Source organism: Manis javanica, chromosome 3 (assembly GCF_040802235.1).
Source record: "Manis javanica isolate MJ-LG chromosome 3, MJ_LKY, whole genome shotgun sequence".
Classification (NCBI taxonomy): domain Eukaryota; kingdom Metazoa; phylum Chordata; class Mammalia; order Pholidota; family Manidae; genus Manis; species Manis javanica.
In genome coordinates this window covers 72013711-72038866 of record NC_133158.1, presented here as the reverse complement: position 1 = coordinate 72038866, position 25156 = coordinate 72013711, and the positions used below count along the sequence as shown (strand labels likewise).

General features: G+C 39.4%; 1 protein-coding gene across 16 annotated transcripts in view; it reads left to right on the top strand.

Moving 5' to 3' along the window:
- Positions 1–25156, top strand: part of BBX (BBX high mobility group box domain containing) — a 269123-nt gene that overhangs the window by 196177 nt on the left and 47790 nt on the right. For all 16 annotated transcript variants that reach the window (XM_036998685.2, XM_073231706.1, XM_036998682.2 and 13 more), the window contains 3 exons: positions 2502–2582; positions 5636–5710; positions 12909–12989. In XM_036998685.2, coding sequence (XP_036854580.2) covers positions 2502–2582; positions 5636–5710; positions 12909–12989 — 237 coding nt within the window. The remainder of the gene's footprint in view (positions 1–2501; positions 2583–5635; positions 5711–12908; positions 12990–25156) is intronic.

The window sequence follows — 25156 nt, the reverse complement described above, 5'->3', positions numbered from 1 at the left end:
GTACTCAGCATGCATCAGGTGCATGGTGAACATGGTCTTACATGCATAGACTTCTTTGATGGCCTGGTGCAGGTGACATAATATGCAAGATTACAGATGCCTTTTTGATTACTTACATTTGAATTCTCCATTCAAAAAGAAATTTTTAAGACCAACCATTGTAATGATTTGTAGAGGGTCTCATTTAGCTTTAAAACTTCATGACATGTCGTATAGTTATGGACAAATAATCTATAAATCGCACTTGAAAGAAAGTTGACTTTTCTTACAGTTAATATGAACCCTAAGTAATAGATCAGGTAGCTAATCTCATATATAATAGTAACTTTCACATTCATCATGGGATCTGAAATAAAAACATACATTATACGGACTTTATGCAGTGTAAGCACCCAAAATGATAAAATTTTTAAGCCCAAATATCTTTTATGGATTTCTTTCACATGTGCAGCCTTCATTATTAAAGTTTTATCAAGACACTTTATAACTTTCCTTTAGTCCTAGGCTTGATTTTAAAACAATTTTGATTGTTTACCAAGTTATCTAGGGGCCAACTACACAGGATTTCTGTATAAACCAAGACAGTATTGATTTCCTCTTTTGTCATTCCTAAATTATATAATATAAAGCTATATTTTGTTCAAGTATTCTTTCTAATAAGGGAATTTTCATGGTTAGTAATTTTAGGATTCATTGGCCTTCTTGTTAATGCATTTTGTGTCTCCTTGCCTTCAAATTTTGGGAAAGCAAATGAATGAAAACACTTGGGCCATTTGCCACACAACTTGTAAAATGGTAACTGAGAGGGAGTCCGACTTAGGCAGCCAAACCACAGGTGGCGAATTAATTAAAGCTTCTGCACCTTCTTAGTGGAGCTTGTTACTAGAAGGCGGCCATTACTCCCTCAAACCCAAGGCTGACAGTTAAAATTTCAAATGTTTGCTCCTGCCCAATGGCTTGTGACACTGCTAGGGAACACACCTTCAGTGTCTAATGAAGAGATTCACTGATAGTTTCCAGAACTATCAACTCAGCTTTCCATAAGATTCAACTAATATAATGTAATCACATGCGCCTATTAAAATTACATTGGAAAAGGTTTAGTAGCATATGAAAATTAATGTATTATTAAAGAACATTACCTAAATGTAGTATAATATCCCATTTTTGTTGAAAAATGATCTTACATAATGAGGAATATATATGGGATATTAATAGTTATCTTGAGAGGATAAAATTTTCTAATTTTTTTTCTTCTAGATGATTTTTCTTCTGTATTTTGTTTCTTTTTCAGATATTCAACAGTGAACTTGGATTATTTTACAGTCAAAAACATGTTACTAGTTTTTAACTTCTGTTTTTCCTTTAAAATGAAAGATAACTTTTTCCCTAAGACCCCCCCTAACCTTGTCATTTTTTAAAGTGGGAGGGGTCGCACTGATTTGGGATTTTAGAAGAATTGTTGTCAACTCTCATTTAGTTCATTCAATAAATACCTATTCAGTATCTAAATTGTATCCAGGCAGTGTTGAGCATTCTGTATTAAGCAAAGCCCCTGGGAGAAGATGGACAGTAAACAAATATTTTGTGAATGCTGAGTGCATGAAAATAAACATTAAGGGGATCATTGAATGTTGGGAAGGAGAGGCATCACTTACCTTTCTGGTCCTAAGTTCCTTCATCTGTAAACAGGGTTAGATCAGAGGAATGATGAAATCCTTCTCTCTCTAACATTTTGTGACTCCTGTGAGTTTTGAATTACAGTCAGCTCCCTAAGTGACTGTCACCTGAATATAGAAATGTGTCAATTTTAGCAGTGAAATAAAAAAGGAAGTATGTGTCTTAAGAAAAGTACTTCATTAATAGCAAGAAGTAAAAAAAATCAGTGGTGTTTCTGTAACTAGTGTTAATAATGAAGATTGCAAATGATGATAGCAGAGCATCAGATATTTATCCAACATAGTAAGTAGTGCAAAAGAAAATATATATCATGAAAGAAATTTCTCTTAGGTAAATACTAACTTCTACAATTGGGGCTTTTGTGTAAATGCATAAAAACCCCAGGAAACAAAAATTTGGCTTGAGTTTTGTTTTCCCAAAAGGTTTATATTATCAGTCTCATTTGTGTTTTCATGTAGTCAGGTGGTATGAAATACTAGGAAATTGTAGAACATAGAAGAAGTAGATCTCCTTTGAATTTGGTGGCAGAAAGCCAAGAGATCAAATGGACACAAATTTCTCTTGGATGAATATCAACTTTTCTAAAATGCATTGTTCTGTCCATCTCCTCCTACTTAGTGCATTATTTAGCAGTTGAATGACACCTTATATAAAACTGCAGTTATATATAACTCATATATAACTACTTTTTGTCACATTATTGCTTCAGATTAAGGGAATTAAAACCATTCTTTCCTCAAATAGATATGTTTAGGTGGCATCTGTCATCTGTTGTCTTCCAGAAATTATTCCTGTAGTGCCTCAAATCATCTTTCTTTCAGGTATCTTCTGGCACTTGCAGGCCTGATGTTTCAGAATCCCCTGAATTGCGTCAGAAGTCACCATTATTCCAGTTTGCTGAGGTAATATATTGCAATTTATATTTCATGAGGAAATTATAATTTTACTTTAAATTCAGCTGATTACAGTAACTTAAAGCAGTGAAGAACTCTACCCAGTTTTCAATTAACCATAAATAGCAAAATAGAATCCAATTTTGGAAATATATTTTGAAACTTCAGAGTCTCTTAGGGAACAACTATTTTATAGACACTTGTTATTAAATCTTGTAATTCTGTTATACTTAAATATCATCATTAATTTTTGTATTCATGGATAGTTAAGCTAAAAATACAGGTAAATTATTAAAATGTAATCATTCATCAGGTGTTAACTCAGAAGATAGGGTCAACTCATGCTTATTCACTAAACCTTTTTTTAAGTTTACTTATCTCTTAATTGAAAATTTAGCATATGGTTATCGGTTTTCAAAGTCTTATGTCTTATATCCAACCTGTTTGGCTCAGTGGGTCTCTTAACATTGATTCAGAGCTGATGTGGAAAAAGGACGTTCTCCTTGATATCAAGTCTAAAGGTTAAGACTGCTTCCCAAAACAGCTTTCATTTACTCTGGAACTCAATATGAAAACATCATTGATGAATTTTTTTTCACTTCTGAAACACGTACATGGTCTTCTCTTGATCTTTTGAATTGTCTTTCACTAGACCTTCTCTCATGCTGTCATTAATATTTGCCCATTGTGTTATGGTTTTACACACAGAGAGGATATTTTTAGTTTCAGATTATTTTTCCCTCTCTAGCATCATTTCCTGGTGGTTCTCAACATTTCACTGGAAGAACTACTTTTCATAATGACATTTTAGGCCATTCCTTTCAAGACATGTTTATAATATGCATAAATGCCTTGCCAGTATCACTAGAATGGTGTAGTACATATTTGCTTACATAACACTCCTTCGCTATCTTTCTGCCATTCTGGGAGATGTGCTGTGAATTTTAACTGTTTTGTATATTGTTTTCTCAAGAATTAAATGTCATAGAGGATTCACTCTGCACTCTAAACAGTAGTTACAGACATCTTAAGTCATGTTGATGCCATCTTTGAAAGCAGAGATCCTAGTGCTCTCTAAATCACTAAGATCTAATGAAGTCTCTAAAATTTCATAGGAAATTTTGGCTGTATTGGTGTATGTGCATTTTTGTGGATTCTGCAGCATATTTAAGATTCCAAAGAGCTCCCTAACTCTATTATTTTTATATTAGGGGTCTCTATCCCTAAACTTTCTTCAGGAGCCCCTATTCATGTCAGTTACTGAATATATCCCTTACCCCAGTAATTTCTGAAAACATTCTTTTGTTAAGAAATTTGTGAAATGCTTTTGAAAAATGTAGGTGATTTGTAACACTGGTTCTATTTTGTTCATTGTCTGATGTAATCCCTGAAAAAATATATTGGTGGCTAGGCATTTCCCTTTATATAAACTGTCTATTTTCTCCAACCAATTTTTATATAGAGGACTGGTGAGAAGAAAAAGCGATATCTGAAGTAATTCCCTCAACCCAGTGCTGCTCATTTCTAAGTAAAATATATATGGTTTGTGAAAAGCCTTGTGAATCCATATTTGCAGTCTATCCACAATTGCACATGGTGCTCATTTGAAATGACAGGCTTTGTGGTTTGACCAAGAAGTTTTATACCCTCAAATGTAAATTTGGTTAAATTTTACCCATTCATGGTAGTTTGTTTATATCTAGCTTGTTAAAAAGGATCTGGGAGACCTTTTTTTTTTTCACTGTTATTTATTCTAAAAATGCTTGTATGTCTGATTCAAAAGATAACATTAGAATTAAAATGTTCTTAGTGGCTTCAGCAGTGACTAAAATCAATAATTCCATCAGTCTGTCTGCTAATTCTTTCACATCACTAAACACCACTTTACCACTGTGATACACTGGATCATCAACTAGCTCCATTGTTTCTCTACCTAACTTAATTTAATTAAGATGAAAAATTATTTCTGTGGTTGAAGGGTTATGATTAAGGTGCATTTATTACTTAGGAAGTACCCTTTGATGGAACTGGTACACACAATTAATTTGAGAACAACACTTTCATAAAAGGGACTGTGAAGGGGCTAAATTTAAATGCCCAGGCTTTTTGCTCTTGTGACTCACTTTCAGCCTTTGTTGTAGCTGGATAAAAGTTTTGTTCACTTTGGAACCAAAACTAATAACTGACCTTGTTCTGAAATCCTTGAAAAGTAGTTCTACATGGCTCTCAGAGCAAATATTTTAAAAGGCTACCATAATTACCAAGTGAAAATAAAAGGTCTCCTAGTTGAACCAACTACGGCATGGCAGAATCTTCTATCCACTGTCAGACCCCAAAAAAGAGTGTACACACGTGTGTATGTGTGCACATGTGCCCATGTTTATTGAGTAGTAGGACACATGGTGTTTTAAAAGAAAGAAATGCAGTTCATATTCAGTGAACAGTTTTTGAGTTCTCCTATGCCAGGCAATGTATGTATTCTATGGCTTATTTTCTCCTCACCATAATCCTGTAAAATGGGATCATCATCAATTTACAGTTGGGAAAAATAAGCCTCAGAAAGATCAGCTGAGCTGCCCAAGGTCATTTAGCCTGTGAGTAGCAGAGCTAAGATTGAATCCCAGATATCCTGACCCACATCCATTTGCTTCTCCCACACTTTCACAGCTGCCTCCAAGCAGAGCGCAGCTTAGAAAGAATGGTATACGCAAGAGAGTGACTGGCTTCGCTCGAGGCTTCCAGTTTTTAATCATATTTTTAAAAATTCATTGAAATAAGAAAATTTATTTCAACAAATCTCCTCAACTGCTGTTTAATACATACCTGATACTCTAACAAGAGGCATGGCAAATGAGCCAAACTCTGTTATTTTGTGCTTTCCAGTCATCTGTTTTTAGAAGCATGGCCTTTATCTTCTTGTATCATTTATACTGTTGTTCTAAAAGGAATTGAGGGTGATGACTCATGTCTTAATCTTTATCAGTGTCTACAGTGGAAATATATGGCAGAATCTATTAGTCTGATATGGGACAACATCCTTATGTATTACTGTTTCTTTTCAGATATCTTCAAGTACGACCCACCCTGATGCGCCTTCAAAACAGTGTCAAGCGTCAGCCTTGTTTCAGTTTGCAGAGGTATGGCTTTTTTTTTTCCCACTCAGAAAACTTAGCTCAGGAAATATTGGAATGGAATTTTAATAATGCATAGTGAACTTTAGGTCTGTCTTTGCCATTACTAACATAATGTACATGCTTTTTGCTGCTTTTGCTCTAATAGTCAGATTAGCTCCATATTTTATATCCATTTTACAAGCATTCATTAAGGAGTTCATTCAAAATAGACACTTTCCAGTAATTCATTTATTTCATCTTACTTTATTTTTAATTTATTTTAAAAGCTTGGAAAAACTGTCAACATGAAGGCCACATGATTCCAGTTTATTAGATTTTCCAATAGTGAAATCAGGTCCTGTGATTCACACATGACTCTCACGGCAACCGCAGCAGTAAACACGACCTGTTCAATCATCAGCACTTAGCTTCTGGTGATGTAGCTCCAGACAGCATTTTTATTAGTGTTTATTAATCCCATGTTTAGATCAAGCCAGCTCTTGGAGGATCTCAGATTCCTTTGTGTTGTCAGCCGGTGAGAGTGCACACACTAGAGCATGTTTTCTTGGTTGGTATGATGAGGAAGCAAATCTGATATGCTTGATTTTGCCACAAAGACCCTGGCCTCAACCCAGTGCTGCGCATTTCTAAGTAAAATATATATGGTTTGTGAAAATAACATGCTGTCTACTTTAGGTCTCTACTCTTTTGCCTTTTTATTAATTCCAACCAAAAACACATATCATAAACTAAGCAACTTTTTAAGGGTTGACAGAAAATGACAAGCAGGACTGTTCTGTTTAATATTGATGTACTGAATCACTTTGATTCATCTGAATAAAGAGTGCTGCATAAATGAAATGTAAAATGATACCCTTCTGGCAGAGAAACCCAGCATCTTACTTTGAAAATGAGAAAATACTGCTTTCAGTTCTAACATTAAATAAAATGTTGCTTCCACTTGTGTCAACCACTGTGATGTCCATACCGCCACTTGGCCTGCATACATGTCAAGTTTCTCTATTACACGTGTCTCTGCCTTAGCTTTTGAGAGCTATTCTATAAAACTGGTAACAAAAATATGTCATGTTATCATTTCATGGAGAACAATTTGCTTGATGAGTCTGAATGAATTAAGATTTTATTAGAATTTTTCATTATGATAAACAGGCTGTATTTCCACTGTCTGGGGAAATAGTTTTCTTTAATACTTCCTTGCTTTCCGCTAGTTGTTGATATCCTTTTATTTAATACTAATAATTTTTTTAAGAGTTCAAAAAAAATTTTGGTATGGTGACTAGATTTATTTTTAATGCTGATACCTGAGCCAGTCCCATCCAACTTTTTAGAAACATTTCCTTCAAAACAGAATGTGTTTGCTATATATATTATTTGATTAATTTCTGTATTTGGTACATGAATACCAGAAAGGTGACTCATCTTTGACCCACCTGAGTGCATTAACTTGGTACCAAGCCTATTCAACTTAATTTAAAATGTCATGCAGGATATCACAGCTGGTGTGTTTCTTACAGTTACCTTAACTCAGAGTGTGATTGTTAGTTAAGCTGTATACCATCATTAGATTAACTAGGGGCTCCTGAAGCCCTGGGCAGCTTTGAGGGACCAGTTGGATACTGTTTCTTACAGTTACCTTAACTCAGAGTGTGATTGTTAGTTAAGCTGTATACCATCATTAGATTAACTAGGGGCTCCTGAAGCCCTGGGCAGCTTTGAGGGACCAGTTGGATACTGTCCTTTGACTCTGGAGAATGAAATTCTGAGCCTCTCTACTTAATTTGTCCTTAATAATCAGTACACTCTAGAGAAGAAAAGAACCTCTTCTTACTTGGGAGTTATGCAGGGAGACGTTCCCAGATGTTTCTCTATCCAATGGCACTTATCTCTTGAGGGCTTTTGGTTTTTGACCATGGAACATGTATAAGATTCAAGAAAGCTTTAAAAAAATCATTAATTTGAAAACAAATTAGGAGTCATTTCAAGGCATAGTAACAGAGGAAGACATACATGATGGAAAAGCCAAAATAGTTTTACCCTAGAATCAAATGTAATTCCCCCTCCCAACTCAGTGTATTATTTTTCCTACTTATATCTTGCGTAGGTTGATATGAGCTCTTTTAATTTGTAAGTAAATTAAATTATTATATATCTCGTTATTTCCTTGTAACTGTTATAGGTGATTATACAAGAGAAGTACATGATTCTCTAAGGAGATGTTACCTCTCTAGTCACTTTCCTCAGCTGGCCCAAGAACACCCTAGGTTTCAATCTCTAACATCTTACAACTTGACCATATTGTCAACCCAGTTCTGGGATGGTTTATTCAAAGCTAAACAAGAGCTAACCAGATGATGTAATAAAATTATCTACTAAAATCTGCTATGAGCATATATATTGCAGTGGAAATAGCATAGAATATAATTACTAAATGATCATTTTCCTAAAGCTCTTATAATTACTTCATAAAACACCCATCACCTTTGGAAAAACACAAGGACTCTTGAAATTCTTGCTCTAATAGGTCTATAGCAGAGATTCACAAACTTTAATATACATCAGAGTTGCCTCAAAGGTTTGTTTAAACACAGATTGCTGGGTCCCACCACCAGAATTTCTGCTTTATTAAGTCTGGAGTGGGGTCTAAGAATTTGAATTTCCAGCAAGTTCCTATTAGGAAACTACAATTTAAGAGTATTGCTCTTTAGTTTGTAATTTTTTCCATGAGTCATTAAATCATCATTGTTAAGGCACTTACTGGTAATTCTAGGGCCTCACAGGGAAAGGGTCATGTAAGGAAAGGAGAAGACGTATAATAGAAAATTACCAATGGGCCACTTTATACCCAAGTGCCTTTTCACAGGGATTCTCAGTTCTGTTATATGCATGTAGAGAAAAGTAGGTATTTTTATAATTTAGGGAACAATTTACTCTTTAAAAATGTTATACTCTTTATAAATTACATACTCTTTAGCTATGTAATATTTTAAGATCAGGCATATAGAATTCTTAGAGACCTTCCCTGCAAATTTGATTTGCAAGTGTTATCATTCTAGAAAGAGATTAGTTAAACTTTTTCTTGGCAGTGGGTCATTTATCATGTAATGTAATTATCCTAGAAACACAGTTTTAAAAAAATTATAAGCCCTGGGCACTTCTTTAAGTCAAAAATGTTTTTTCTTTGATACTGAATGCTGGGTCTCTGCCTTGCAAGCTGAAAAGAATATTTTTCCTTCTCAACCAAATCTGATAGTTTTAAAACCTGTTGACATTAACCTACATGGAACCATGAAACTGAATAAAGAACATTTTGTTTCCAGGTTCCTTCCTTATGAATGTTTATGTTTAAAGGGAGAAAAATATATCTACTTTACAAGATCTAAGAAAAAATATAGGGTGCAGAGCCTGTTTTCCCCCCATATCAGCCTGTCTTCCATTCCTTACTGATAATTATAATTCATCTAGATTCAGCTTGGCCCATCTGAAGAGCCATTACTCTATTTCCAGGCTCTGAGCCATTAAGTTGGTCAGAATGAGTTTCCTATCTGCATCTTTTATTGTTTATAGGTAAAGTGACACATGTTTTAGATCTCATTTACTGAAGACTAATGACCAAGTGTAATGCTAAGAGGGTGTTGTTGTCTTCCATTATTTAATAAGTTTGAAAGCCATGACCGGTCCACATATTTTCCTTTTTGCTGTGTGGCTGACTCTCATACCTAGAGAATATCTTTGCATTGAAAAATTACATATATACTTTGAAGACAGATCTAATCTGGATGATATAGGTAAATAGATTTGAACATTAAAACTTAATTTAGAAGGTATATAAGTTGCCAATATGAATACAACCATATACTTACCAAATTTGTAGTATTATCACAAGGGAATATAAGTAGTAAGTACAAACTTAAGGCATTTTCATGAGGGAATGTGTAATATGTTACAGAATATTACACTTGGCAAAAATAATACACTCATATAGCAGCTAGTCAGAATGAAAGTATGCATTTTATTAGAAACATTAATGTGTCTCTTAAGGTAAGAAAGACCAAACATCTCATGTTGTTCATTTGTTCTTTGATTCATTTATCCATTCAATAATTATTTCCCCCCAGGCTAAGTTGTTTATGATACCCCTCATAATTGCTAAAGACATCCACTATTATGTAATTCGCTTTTGATCTTTACCACCTGTTTCCTTGGTGTTGCTCCCCATGTCAGGCAGCCATAAAATTAGCAGCTTAATATCTAGGGTCATCATTTTTCTTAGTACTTTTGCTGTACCTCATGTACTATTACATCCACCCTGTTTATAACATTACCTAATAGCCAAAGGAGAGACTGCAGTGGAATTAACATATTGGCAAGCACCATCTACTTTGAGTTAAATAAAGCAAAACCAGGAACATACTATACAGTCTGGCCCACTAGTGCCCCCACCCAGGAATGTAATATAACATGCACTTTCCTCCACTAGCTAACCAGTCATTGAAAAACACATACTATGTTGTTCTTACCTGAAAGGATGCCTATGTCTCTTAACTAGGAAAAAAAAAAATGGGGGAATAAATGGTGGTATCATAGGCTGGCATTGACAAGCTCTAGTAAAGCCATCAGAGTAGATGAGATTACTAGAGAAAATGTGTAAATTAAGAGAGGACCCTACTTATGACAAACCCTGAGGAAAAGCATTTGAGGGGTCACTATAGGAAGGAGAGCCAGGCCAGCAAAGGTGAACAAGGAGCATCCTGAGAGGTAGGAGGAAAATGAGGACCTGCAAGAACGGAAGCCCAGAGGAGTTTCCCGAAAGAAAGATCAGCCATGCCAAATGTTGCAGAGAAATCAAGATAAAGCTCAGCCACAGACATTAACATATGTCCAGTTTTCCAACTTCCCACCCCGAAAAATTTAAGAAGTCAAAAGGCAGTTTTAGAAAGCATATCTCAATACTAAGTCATTCTATGAAAATTTTATTGCCAGGTGATACTGGATATTTTGGACCACTAAAATTTGTTGATACTTCCCCACACATTCTCCTTTGGAAATCAGGCTCCCAGCAGCCTTGAGCACTTAAAATACTGCCCTATACCTGCTGATAGGTAAAAGCTCTCCCAAAGGTGACGAGGAAAATAGTGCTACTAAACATAGGTGGGAGTTCCTTTTGAAAGGCAGGGAACCATTCTCAGGCCTCAACTCAGACAGATGTACATTAACTCAGATAGCAGATAATGCACCTGTGCAGTCAGAATTCCTTCATTCAGCCCCTTGGTGTGCCATGCACTGCTTCAGGCACAGGTTATATGGTAGTGAGCAAATAGTTACTGAACATAAACCTACAACAACAGAAGTGACAGCAGAGGGAGCCAGTGGAGAACTAAGAACAGTGTCACGGGCTGTGTCGGGCAGCACTTTCTACCTTGTCCTTTAGTATCTCTTGAGGGCATCAAATGATTATGTGACAAATTTAATATTCTATAAATTATTTAATAGTTATCCTCTGGTATTTCAATTCCTAATTTCATTCCAGTTTCAGTCTGTAACTAATTTTTGGAATTGTACTAAAAGAGTCTGTCAGTGTTAATAATGATTAATTCTTACTACTAATAATTACACCATTATTGAGAACACAGTATGATTTCAGTATTGTGTCACACTCTTCAGTAACATAAAATCTAATTCACAAGAGTAATACAGGGCAGGTATTATTGTTTCTGTTTTGAAGATATAAATGAAGTTCAACATCTTAACTATTTGCTGAAGCCCACACAGCAAAAAGTAATGAAGGTGTGTCTGCCCCACACAAAAGCCATGTCCTTTGCTCTCGTACAACCTTAGTTCAAGAGACTGGCTTTTATGATCAGTACTACATTCCCTCATGTCATCGAGAGTTAGTGATTTATCAGTGTGTTTGTTTCTTTAGCCTAGTGATAAAGTAAGTAATTGAATTCAACTTGTCTAGAAAAAGTAGAAATGACATATATCAAAAAATTCAGCCAGAGGGAAATATTCCAAACTTCAGAAAGGTTGAGCCCTCTAAGTTGATCTTCTAAAGAAAAAGTAAATGATTGGGATGAATAGGAAAGGACTCTAAACAATGATAGTGTCTAGAAAGAAAAGGCCTTAAATCTTTCTCAAACTAGACCTTTCTGAATGGCCCAGATAGCTTACTGAGTATTTGCATCCATAAAGGCCTCTTACTCAGCATGTAGTACTGGCAAGTACCAAGTCTCTCCTAGACTGACCGCTTCCGCTGCTGTGGGACTTGGGTCACCTGTAAGGATGTAGTCACAAGGCAGGATTACCTTCTAAACTCAACTGAGAATTACTTCTGGCTTAAACTGAGAAAAAACTCAGAATCACATAGTATTTAAAAAGCTTAGACCATAGGTTCTGTTCTAATGACGACAAAATTTCTCCAGAATACTTTGTAAAGATCCTTAATGTAACGTCCTTCTCAGTTGTTTACTGAGTTAGGCTAGAAACTAAAGATGAAGTTTTCATATAAAAAAGAGAAAGGACAGTTCTGTTCATAATTATCAGTGTCCAGCTGCTGTTGAGCCAGATTTTCAGAGGCATATGCAATGTAATGTTGTATGTATGTTAATGTACTACAACATAGCTCCTTAACTCTACAACTTATTTAGATTTGTGGTCTTCAGTGTCAATCTTTGTGTGCACTTTAGAGCATTCTCACAAAGCCAGGGCCAGTGTTCTATATAAGATTATTAGCTTCCCCAGCTCCAGTCTTATTGCCTACAACATTTTTATTGGATTCTCAAAAAATATTAACTGACTGGATGCTATCTTTCCACAAAGATGCTAAATATATTTCTTTTTAAAAATGATCTAATTGGTTTGGTAAATACAAAATTATTCTAAATCTCCTTTATTGGCATTATATAGAAATGCATGTCTAATTTTAAGATTAAAGAGTTAAATTTGAGACTGGAGTATATATGATAAAGCTTTTGCCATTAAACAGCCACCTAAGGCACATCTGTTTTTGTTACCATTTCTGATATTATTTTACTAATTTTGGTTTCAAAATTATAATTACAAGCATGACACATTTAAAGTTATTTGGTACTTGGGAGCAATGATGTTCTCATACACTAAGGAAAGTTCCTGAATGCATATGAATGGAAAGCAAAGATTCTGATACCCCAATTAATATTCTTTATGTGAATTGTTTTCAATATAGATATCTTCAAACACCTCGCAGTTGGGTGGTGCTGAACCTGTGAAACGCTGTGGGAAATCTGCACTCTTTCAGTTGGCAGAGGCAAGTGTCTAAGAATGTATTGAGATAAGATCTGCAGCAGTGGAAGTCACAAAAATGTTAATCATAACAGTATTCCTTAAGCTATTCCATCTCACCTGTGACCAGAAAGTATGTTGTATCTAATTTTCACCAGTGAGAGGGTTAACCTTTAATTTAGGAATCAGGGAGTTTTGCTATTAAAAGTTATTAGGCATTGAAAAAAGTTATCCACAGAAATAGCAAAATCTGTTCCACAGGTAGTAATTTAAAATAAGGTCAGTTTTTGTCTCTCTTAGATTGGTTAAATAAGTCCAGCCTGAACCCAGAAGAATGACTTAGGGCATTTTCCTCTCCTGTGATTCTCTTACAACATCTGTAAATCCCTAGAAGGCACTACTTTTAAACCAGGTGGTTGATGTTTTAATTTTTTTTTTCTAAGTGAAGAACTCTAATGACATATTCTAAAATCTGGTTTATACCATTTATCAGTTGCACCATTTGATGTGACATGGGTATAAAATGCTACTGTTCCTTTGGGAAAGTAGAAAATGTGCTTTCATAAAGCCTGGGAGGGACAGAGCCCTCATTTGGTGAGGGATGGGTTGGGGAGGAACATTCCAGAAGCAGTTGTTGCTAGGGTGGGTAGGAGCACTGGCTTTCTCTGCCTACCTATGACTGCTCTGCCTTACAGGAATATGTGGAAGAAATGTCTTCAGCATCAGGACACTACAGTAGTAATGTTCTCTTTTGGTGAGACAAATTAGGAGAGACAAATTAGGAGGTACAAAATGGGTGACCAAAAATCTATTATATTAAACTTTTTCTTTATTTTTCTGGCTTCCTTTCAGTGAGTTCCTTCTGAGTTTGTCTGTGAGTGATACAGTTCTTTTATAAATCCCTTGTAGTTTATTGAACTTAACGGGATGACCTGTCACTTCCTAAATTTTATGGTAGCTTATTCAGAAAAATTTAGGAGTTTTAAATATCTTTAAATTAAGCTTCTAAAGTCTAGCTAGATCCAAATTAGAAATAAACATGCAGAGGCCTGAAAAGTAAAGAAATACATAAACATTGTCCAAACTAACCCTTTCTTGTCTGACATTCAGCTGACATGCTTCTTGGGTAAGACATTGAGACCAAATAGAGGGCTATAAGTGATTTAAAAATTCATGACAACTACAGGGAATCTTTTTTAAAAGAACTGGGTGAATCAGTGGCAAAGTATTACTTCAAATAGAACTGCAGTGGTAAGTATCTAGCCGTGTGCTGTTGGAGTTAAAAGTTGTAAACAGAGGGACTATGAGGCCATGAGTTTAGCTAGTATCTTCAAGATGAAATAGATGTGCAAGATAATTTATTTGAAAGAAGTGATTTTTTTCTTGAAAAATAGGAATATGTGGCTTTCTCTGCATTTCTTGGTTATGTATTTGTGTGCATGTAGGTATGTACACATACATATAAACATATAAATAGAATACACAGCACAACACTAAATTGTAAACCAAACCAACTTTTAATATTAATATATCTTTATTAAGTAAACAGTTTTGTTTTAGAAATGTCTGGACCTCAGAGGTGGTTTGCTGTGGAGGGTGCTCAAGGGATGATTTTATCTTCTAATTTTCTTTCTTTGGTACAACAGTCATAGGAAAAAAAAAGGATTCCCTATTAAATCAGAGCTCATTAAAAAGAACATTCTTCTAATTTGTAGGGATGCATTCCAAATATGAAACAGATGCTATGGTTTAACAGATGTTTGAATGCTGGTATCGTAATTTAAGGGGTAAAATGACTGCAATAAGCCTATTCCAATTATAGCAAATCAGCTTATACTCAGATTTAGTTTCTTATAACATCTGAGTTAAAACTGTATGCTTTTGATGAAGCAGGGTCTCTAAAAAATAATTTACCAAGAAAATCTTCTCACATTATTATTTGTACCACATGAATATGATGCCATAATGCTAATAGACTGTGTTTTAGAATAACATCTTAAATCCTTTCCAGTTTTAATTAAACATAAATATGTGCACAATGGATTAATCAGCATCTTCACATAATCACCAGTAGAAATATGCTTTCTCAATTTTTTTTATTCCATGTGTATTTGATGTTCAGTTTCCTTGAACAAAATGTAATACTTAATTATTTTGGGTGCCATTTTATATAAGCATAACAGGATATTGAGGAGGATTTTTCCTATTCCACAGAATTGGTGCTGTTGTCCAAAATCTGAAGGAACAATTTTAAATTCACACATTCTAAAGGAAAAGCCCCCAAAAAGCCACCTTTACTTTGGGCCACATCTTTTTCTGGGAATTAATAAAAAGGTGGCCTAACCCAGCTACTCTCCCATATACTATGCCACGGATTTCTTCTCCCATCTCCACCCCAACCTCCAAGTCAGTGGATGGGAGATAGCGTAGACTAGTGTTTCATCTGGAATATTTTGGCTGAGGAGGAAAGGAAGTCCTCTCCATTCTTTACCCTTGCCCCCCTGCCAGCCAAAGTGAAGGTAGTGCTAAGAGAACCCCTGTTAAAGATTGGTTTGTCTTCCCATTCTTTGGGAGGAGCAAGAAATATTTTAAACATAGATTTATTGCTGTGTGCCCTTCACCTATCTGCCCAGTCAAAAAGAGAACTGGAGAAAATTGGCAGGAGAGAGAAACTTGAAACAGCCTGCTGTATTCTCTGTTGGGCATTGTAAAGATGTGTGGAGTTTCCCATGGGTCAAGTAGACAATAGAAAGTAGTTCAGCTTGAACAGGCACATGGGACAGTCATGAAGAGGACAGGCCTGAGACAGTCTCTCACATCAAGAAATACGCAATAAAGATGGCTTTGGTTAGGACCCTGTCAAGCGTTCACAAGCAGAAGTGGTGTTCAGCTGGTTTGTAGCAGTACAGCTGTCCTGGTACTAAAATACGAAAACACTTGCTATTATTAGTAAAAAAGACCATAACTCAAACCCCCTGAGTACTCTTGCAGCAACTCTGCCAGCATCCCTGGGCTCCCTTGATCCTTTCCAGCAACTGGAGAGCCTAGCAAGGGGCCCACAGGGCCCCGTCCAGCCCTAGGACTATATCCCTTCGGATTTTTGGCATCCCTGCCTATTAAATATTTTGTCTATCACCTTTGCTCCTGGCATCCCCTGACAAAGTCATTCAGTCTTCTGTATTGTTAGTAGGAACAGACAAAAAGAAGATATAACCTTAGGCAGTTAGGTTTACCTCCACCATTGCTTCTTCTATCTTGTAAACCCGAGGCTTCGGTCCTTGTGAAGGAAGGGCCAGGAACCAATGCAAGAAATAACCAGCCACCCTTCCCCAGCTTCATTCCTCTGAGCTGACATGGGAGGAGGAGTGAATGAGGGTACTTCCTAAAGACTGGGATTGCTTACCAGAAATGTCTCCTGGGTGAGAAGCAAGAAGTATTATAGGCATATCTTTATTACTGTACCCTATGCCCACTTAGACAAGCAAAAAGAAAATTGGAGGAGTTTGGCAGAAGACACAAAGAGATTTGGATCACCCATACTCTCTTTTGGCATTTTAAGGACCCCTTCCCATTCCCAGGACCCTGGGGCCAGGAGATGCCTTGGGAAGGCCTTAATTCATGCTTTTGATTGGAATCTTAAACTGGGTGGATTTTTAATAGCTGGAAGTGACCTGAAAATTCTGGAATCCATTCCAAGTATTTTTTAGGAATATAGTCCAGCTAGGAAGGGAAATTTGGCATAGTGCTGCTGAGGTCAGGAAATTGAGAAAAATACACAATTGTTTTTATGTCCAGACTTTCATGAGGTTCATACTGTTCAGTTAATTGTTACTTGATTGGTGCAGGTACTGTAATTCATTGTTTTTCCTTTCATTTTGAAATTAGTTGGGTCAGGTCATATAAAAAACAGCAAAGCGGCCAAGCATGCCCCTGGAGATGATTATGTCGTATAGTTACTGTAGTTGGAGGACACACAGAGACATCTTTACCTTCACATTCTAGCAAAAAGATTCTATACTTAAAGGTCTCTGGTACCAAAAATGCCTAGTAGAATAGGTAACAGGTTATTCATCTGTTCTAACAAATAATGATTATTGAGAGTTATTCCATGCCAATAACAGTGCGGCTACCTGTATATGGACATGCAAATATTTTTATTACAAGATAACCTGTGAACCTCCTTCTAAGATCAATGGTATAGGAACATTTACCTCCAGGTAGGGTTCCAGTGTTTACAGTGCTTCTGGGGGCTGGAACTTAAGGCTAAAAATATTACTATTTGTTTTACTTATAATTTTTCTGAAATAATATTAAGTGTTCTTTAAAATAGATTATAAATTTAAAATAGCAGAAACTACGTTTTATATCTAACCTAAGGTAATGATGATAGACATTTATTATCTACTATGTGCTAGGCAGTTTTCTGAGTAGGTAATATATACTCATTAAATTCTCACACCTGTCCCCTGAGGAAGGTACTGTTATCATTCTTCTTTTACACATTAGGAAACAAAGGGCAGAGGGATTTCATGAGTTGCCTAAGGCCATGTGGACAGGAAGTATTAGCACCTGTGGAGAAGCCCAGGCAGTCTGTCTCCACAGCCCAGGCTCTTCAATACTGGGCTGTTCTGTTGCTTTGTTTTAGATGAATGAAAAAGACTGTGCAAGTTGCTTGTTAGAGGAGTTTGTATATTCTAGAAGTCTCTATGGAAGACAGCTCACTCCTACACATATGTATATAGCTGAATAAGATGACAGATTGCTCAAGACTGCTGTCAAAGAACTGGGGCTGATATTTTCTTTTAAAAAAGTGTCTGTACTTTTTGAAAATGCCAAAATACATCTTACACCCTTAAATAACTGCCTGTTTGTGAATATACTTTGGAAGCTACAATGAAGACTGTAGGAAATCAGGACGAGAAATTATCCTGTCCTCTAAGAACTTCTTCTCTAGTAGCAGAGACATAAAATATGAAAAGTTAAGTGATAAGAAATAAATACCGCAAGTGGTTTCACAGGGAACTACACACTGAAATGAAGTGGCACCAAGTGCTTAGTGATGCACAATGTGAATGTGCAAAAGGAGAAACAGGAGAAATTAATGCAACCAGGTCCCAAGCACAGGGGGCAGAATATGGAGGTAGTTCTTGAAGAACTGGATATTCAGGAACAGAGGTGGACACTAGGTAGCCTTTGGGCCACATCCAGTTTGCGGAGAACTTTGTTTGGCTCATTATTTGTTGACCTGTTTTATATTTTACATTTGAATGGGTGGTGTCTTGCCACTGGGTTTCAGCCCCGGGCAAGTTTGCTATGGAATCAATGTGACCAAAGAAATTGATAGTAGAATGTTCTTTGGGGTGAAAGGGTTTATTACCCAGCTTGTTCTCCCGGCAGTAGGTTGAGCACTAGCGTCTCTGGCTCCACCCAGAGTACTGGGCCAAGCTCTCTATGTAGTGTAATAATAGCTTATTGCCTAACGGTGTGGAAGCAGTAGCCTAGCAACAGGCCAGTTACTTCATCAGGTGGTTTAAGTTCAGTGAGGATCCTGGCCATAGGAACCCCAACTTCCCCACACTCCATTCCTCCAGGATTCTCACCTTACAATCTACATGCTTTCATTCTTCTACAGTGGGCCCTGTGCAAGAAAGCTGGAACACTGTAACCATATTCCACAACAGCAACAGAGGATAACAACAACTTAGAGATAATAACAAAAATTAAGATACAACAAGATTTTGATACGGGTGACAAAAATTATAATACTCCTCAAGCCAGAGGAAGTTCCCAATCCACAAAGACCTGAGGGGCGATGAGATACATGTTTTAATGACACCAACATAGGCAAATCTTGTCCTTCAGGTAGGATGCATTCAAGAGAGTGGTCCTGTGAAAGAACTATAGCAGGAAGGGGGGTCCCTTCCAGGTCTGGTATACCATATTTTACTCCTTTTCCTGTGGGGGTTACTGAAGAGTCTATATATAGTGCTACTGGAGGTACATGCACTGGCCATAAGGATAAAACAAAACTCCCCAGTAAGATGATCCTACCTTCTGGCCATTCAGGATATACTACTGTGACCTTTGGCGGCCGCTCTGCTGTTATTTCAGGAATATACAGGAGGCCAGCTTCTAGGCCTTGTCCCCAAAGTGCCAGGAGAGCCAGCCATTGTTGGCCCATGTGTCAAAAGGTCCAAGGCCATGTCCACTCAATGGAGTCTCTAGGGTTCAGTGCAGTTGGTACTGGCAGCAAGATGTTATTCTGGTGGCCAAACCTCGGCTTCAGTGATTCTTTCTTGGTTTGTACTTTACAGTTGTATAGGGGAGGCAGCCATATGTGTTAACATGTCTGCGGGGCTCAGGGCTCCCTTTTGGGGTCTCTTGTTCAAACACCGTAGCATGGTCCATAAGCGGACTGACCATCCCTGCAGACTGTTGGTATCTGACTTTAGTCCGGATTTTAACAAGCCATTGAGCCTCTGTATCATGCCTGCTGCGGTAGGGTTGTATGGCACATGAAACTTCCATTTGATTCCCATCTGTTGCACCCATTCTTGCAGTGTATATCTAGTAAAATGGGTGCCCTGATCACTCTCAGTTACCTGTGGTTGGCCATAGGTGGCAAAAAGATGCTCCAGGCCTCTTTTGGTCATCTGCTGGTCTGCACAATGGGTAGGAAAAGCAACCAGAAGTCCAGTAGCTGTGTCTACACAAGTCATGGCATACTGATATCTTTCTGACACAGATAGAGGCCCAATATAGTCTATCTGCCACCTGACGAGGGGTATCGGCCCCTCAGCTATTGTCCCATGTTGCTGTGGAACTCGGTGTAAGTCCCTTTTGGAGTACACGACACACTCCTGCTGGGCTCTACTAACTTCTTCAAAGGTCAAAGGCAAGCCCCACTGATGGGCTACAGCCCACATTCTCTTTTGCCCTGCATGCAACAAACACTAATGTAACCATTGGGCTACATCAGAGGCAGGCTTTCCTTCTAATCAACATATCCAGGCCACATTATCTGCTTCATCATTTCCTGGGGGTGCCAGTGGCAAATGACCTGTTACATGGTATACTGTAATTATTTTAGTCTGACCACAGGCCTATAAGTCTTTCCACAATTCTTGCCCCCAGAGGGGTTGGTGACCAACCAGCCAGTTGGCATGGTACCAGGTTGGTAGCCACAGGGTCAAGCCCCAATAGACAGCCCAGCTGTTAGTGCAGACAACTCTAGGGGAGGGCTCCTGGCTGATCACAAGCCATACGGCCTGCAACTCTGCCCATTGGCTGCTCTTTCTCTCACCATCTTCTATCCATATTGTCTCCATCTTAGGATGGAAAGCTACAGCCCTCCATTTTGGGGGCTGCTCACAGCTGGAGCTGTCTGTGTACCATGCTTCTTTGGGAATAGGGGCTTTTCCCTCCCAATAGCGACTCTCTGCTACTAATGGTTCAAAAGCAACTTCTTCCTGCTTTTCACTAGTATATGTCACCAGCCCCAGTAAGAGTTGGACTTCTTCACTCAAGGAGCTGCTAGAGAGGGCACTACGCTGCTGTAAGCAAGCACCCCACTTGGCCAGTGTGGGCGTTTGTGCCACACCATTCCTTGGCTTTTGGGTCCAGTCTCATACTCACCCCAAGATGGGATAGGTGGTTATTACCTTTATTGGGGCCATTCCAAGTGATGGGTTCTGTAGCCAGTAAGGCATAATATATGGCAGCCAGTTGTTTTTCTATCAAAGCGTATCGTACCTCTGCCCCTTTCCAGAGACCAGAATCGTATATGTTGACCAATTTGTTCAAGCTGCTGCCAGAGACTCCAGCCATAACCCGTCTTCAGTCACATGAACATCCAGCTCACAGGGCCTTGATGGGTCTATCACACTCAAGGCCTGCACGGCCTTGACTGCCCGTTTTGCTGTAGTAAAGGCAGATGCACATGTCTCGTCCCAGTCCCACCTGATGCCCTTTCATACCAGCTAGTATAAGGGCTTCAGAATTTCTGCCAAGTGTGGGATAAACACTCCAGTAGCCTAGAAGACCCAAAAATTCATGTAGCAGTGCTACACTTGTAGGAGTAGGAAAGGCCTGGACTTTCTCTATAACTGCTTCTGGTGTAATTTTGGTATTACCCAACCAGACGACCCCCAGTAATTTGACAGACAAACAAGGTCCCTGAAACTTGTTACTGTTCACAGCCCATCCTTTCTCCTGTAGATGTTGCAGCAGTCTAGGTGCTGCACCTTCCAGATCTGAAAGAGAATTGGACATGAGCATGACATTATCAGTATAATGGTACAGCCACACCATTGGCAGTTTCTCTCATGTAGCCAAGTGGGGCTGTGGAGGTATTCCTGTGGAAGGCTGGTGAAAGTACATTGCTGTCCTTCCCACATGAAGCAAAGTGTTCCTCACTTTCCTGTTCAATGTCAATGAAAAAGAAGGCATTAGCAAGATCTACCACATAATGGTATGTTCCTAGTTAATGGCCGAGGGTATCCATCAAGCCTGCAATAGAGGGGACAGCAGCATGCATAGGGGGTATGACTTTATTCAGTTCTCTGTAATCCATAGTCATATGCCAGGAGCTATCTGGCTCTTCTACTGGCTACACTGGGGAATTAAAAGGACTATGGGTGGGCTTTATAATATTCACCTTTTCCAGCTCCTGGAGAGTTTATCAAATCTCTTTATGCCCTCCAGGCAGTTTGTATTGTTTGGTATTAGTCACTTGCTGAAGCACAGGCAAAGCTATGGGCGAGTGCCAGCATGTCCCCTCAGAGCTGCCTTCACCACATGTATCCTCTGTCTAAACTCACCTGCAGTGGTCTGCAACCATAGATCCTGCAGGATATCAATCTCCAAAATATACTCAGGGATAGGAGATATATACACAGTATACTCTTTTGGGAATAGATGCCTTATTCCCAAAGGGATTTGGGCTTTTTTCACTCAGCCTTACTCCTGTATCCATCTATGATAGTGGGGGTCCTGGGGAACTGCTCAGGGTTACCATGAATCAGTGAATATTCAGCCCCTGTGTCCACTGGAGCCAGGATACATTGTATGTTCACTGGGGATGAATGGATAGCTATTTCAACATGCAGCCTACCATCCCCCCTGGTCCCTCAGGGCAGATACCATGACCTTCCCCTCAGTCAAACCATGTTCTCCAGTCATCTTCCTGTGTGGGCTCAACTGAGGTTGGCTCGCTCTCCAGCAGGAAGTCTTGCAAACAAACAGGCCAGACTTCTTTCTCTGTCTCTGACCTCTGCCTCTTTGGTCTTAATGGCTGAAACTGCTGCTCTGGTTTCAGTTGTTGCCATAGCTCTAGGAAGATCCTATTTGACTTCCCATCTAATTTTCTTCCATCTGCTCCTGCCCGTTTTAAATCAACCCACATCTGGGTCCTCGTAACCTCCATGGGGCCCTTTAAATTCTTCCTGTGAGTAGCAGACCTTCTTTCTTTCTTTCTGTGTTCTCATTGCTTCAGCCTCTCCTAAGTCTGCTACTATACGTGTCACCTCGCTTATGGGATGCCCTAAGTGGGGGGAAACAATGGCCACTAAAGACCCAAAGAGGGATGTGGGAGCCATTTGAACCACAATATTTCTCATCCCAGTAGTGAGAATCTCTTCATCTGGGCCATAGTTAGCTGGACTATAGACGTCATTCCTTATGCCTAGCTCTCATAACACCTGTTGGAGCTCAGCATACATCTGCCATCTAACAGGAGAGGGTGGTATATCACCGTGATTGGGCCACACGCCATATAAGCCAATCCAGGAGGGAGTGACTCCCTGGGGTCTGATGTGCATTTTGTAATCGCTGCCTCAAGGCGGGCTGCACTGTCAGGAAAGCCAGGTTTCCCATCTCTGATCCTGACAGAACAATTCCATCCACCCCTAAGTCTAACAGACACAGGAGCCAAACTAATATTGACTTCGAGGGCTTCTGCCTAAACCAGGAGCCCAAATCCATCAGCTCAGCCTGAATATAGGGGCAGAGCATAGAGTGCTCCACAACCTGGGGAGGGGGCTGCTCCTCTCCTTGGGGAACTTTCAGCTGCTGGGTCTTTATTTTCTTTACAACCACTGGGTGTGCTGTCTTGCCAATGGGTTTCAGCCCCGGGGAAGTTTGCTATGGATTTAGTGTGACCAGAGAAATTGACAGCAAAACGTTCTTGAGGTGAAAGGGTTATACCGAAGTTTATTTCCAGGTGGCAGGTTAGTCACTAGAATACCATTCACTCAGAGCGAGTCTGCATGCAGCAAGCCAGTCTCTGCCTCTGGGCCCCTCTGTCCACATAGTCATCCTCTGGACCTCTCTGCACAGTCATCCTGCACAGCTGTCCTCTGGGCCTCTGTCCTCGGCACTGCCACCACTCCAGCTTCTCTGCTCTCCTGCAGCCTTGCAGCCCTGCAACCATGTTGCGCCCAGAGCCCTGGGTGGAGCTCTTTTTATAGAGTCAACAGCCATGTATTGCCCACAGGTGTGCAGTGAGCTAGTCAACGACAGCCTGGTGAGAATCCTGGCCACATGAACTCTCATTTTATCCACACATGCTTTCAGTACAGGAGGGGTCAGTGCGTCCAGCACCACCCCTTCATCCTTCCTAGCTCCTCCATTTCCAGGGCTGATGGCACCTTTCTCCCTCCTCTCCCCCGAGTGCCTCCTCTGCTACAACCTTTACCTTTTCTACAGTGCCTCACAGCAATGCTAGCTCAGTCTTCAGCAGCTCTCTTACCTTCACCTCAATCCTTTGCAGCTGGTGTTCTCATGCCACCTCTGCCTGTGCTTCCCTCAGGAGTTCGTCTTTTTCTTTGATGGCCTTTTCCTCCTTCAGAGCACCTGGCAGTGCTGCCATCTCATTCTGTAAGGAATCTTTTACCTCTTCAATGGCACCTTGCTGCCAGTGTTCTTGTGCTCCCTCCTCTCACATCAATGCCATTTCCTTCTTCAGGGAATCCACAGAGGTTTGCAGCTTGCATTCTCATGCCACCATTTCTTGGATCTTTTTCAGGAGCATGTCCTTCTCTTCTGTAGATGTTTTTTTTAATACTGTGAGAAGCAGCCAACCCACAATCCCTGCTGCCTCACAGGCACTCTGTTTCTTAAAAGCCTACTTACTGTACCAAGGGCCACCCCTACTGCCTCAGGTATCACCTCCACTTGCCTCCAGTCCTGGGGTGGGGCCTGTTCCTCTAGGAGAAAAGCCACCTCAGACCACATACCCATTGGGGGACAATCCATTGTCTCCCCATTCACAGGGGCAGCCCACTGAAGCTCCCCTCCCATAGGCAGTCTGTCTTTTTCCTTGGTCACCAACAAACCCTGCTGACTTTGCCAATTGTCTTGCCACTGGGTTTCAGCCCCAGGCAATTCGCTATGGATTCAATGTGACCAAAGAAATTGACAGCGGAAGGTTCTTTGGGGTGAAAGGGTTTATTACCAGGCTTGTTCTCCTGGCGGTAGGGTCGAGCACTAGCATCTCTGCTTCCACCCAGAGCACCTGGCCCAGCTCTCTATTTAGTACAATAATAGCTTATTGCCTAAAGGTGTGGAACCGGTAAGCCTAGCAACAGGCCAGTTACATCATCAGGTGACTTAAATTCAGTGAGGATCCTGGACATAGGAACCCCAACTTCCCGACAGCTGGCTAATATTTTTAAATTATTGATTTCAAATAAATATGTATTTCTGACTTTTCATAAAAATTTGGAGAGTCTGGAGTCACTGGGCCAGCCTTCCTGCAAGAGAACAATTGGTCAGAGCTGGTACTTGGCTGTCCCCTTAAGAGGTATTTGCTGTGCAAGTGCCACTGTCCTCCCGTTTCCCTGCTGAGTCCTAACTTTGAGGCCAACATTCATTGCCATCTTCCACCCTCCCTTGTCCACCTCTCTTTTATACCTAACCACCCTTACACAGTGGAGGCTGTGACTTAGGCATAATTAGATGGAGAGCAAGGGGTGACTCAGCAAAGCGAGAGGGGCAGGCAAATGTGGGACAGGTGGATGACAACGAGTAATCAGACTGGCAGGAGGGGAGGGCTGTGCTGGAGGATTGATGGAAGGGGAAGGCAGGTGTGGCTGCAGTTCAGAATTGGAAATGTGTTTAGTGTGAAGCTAAGAAATTTGTACTTGAAGATAATGAGGAGTGATTGAAGCTTTGGGGTGGGGTATGCAGTGCCAA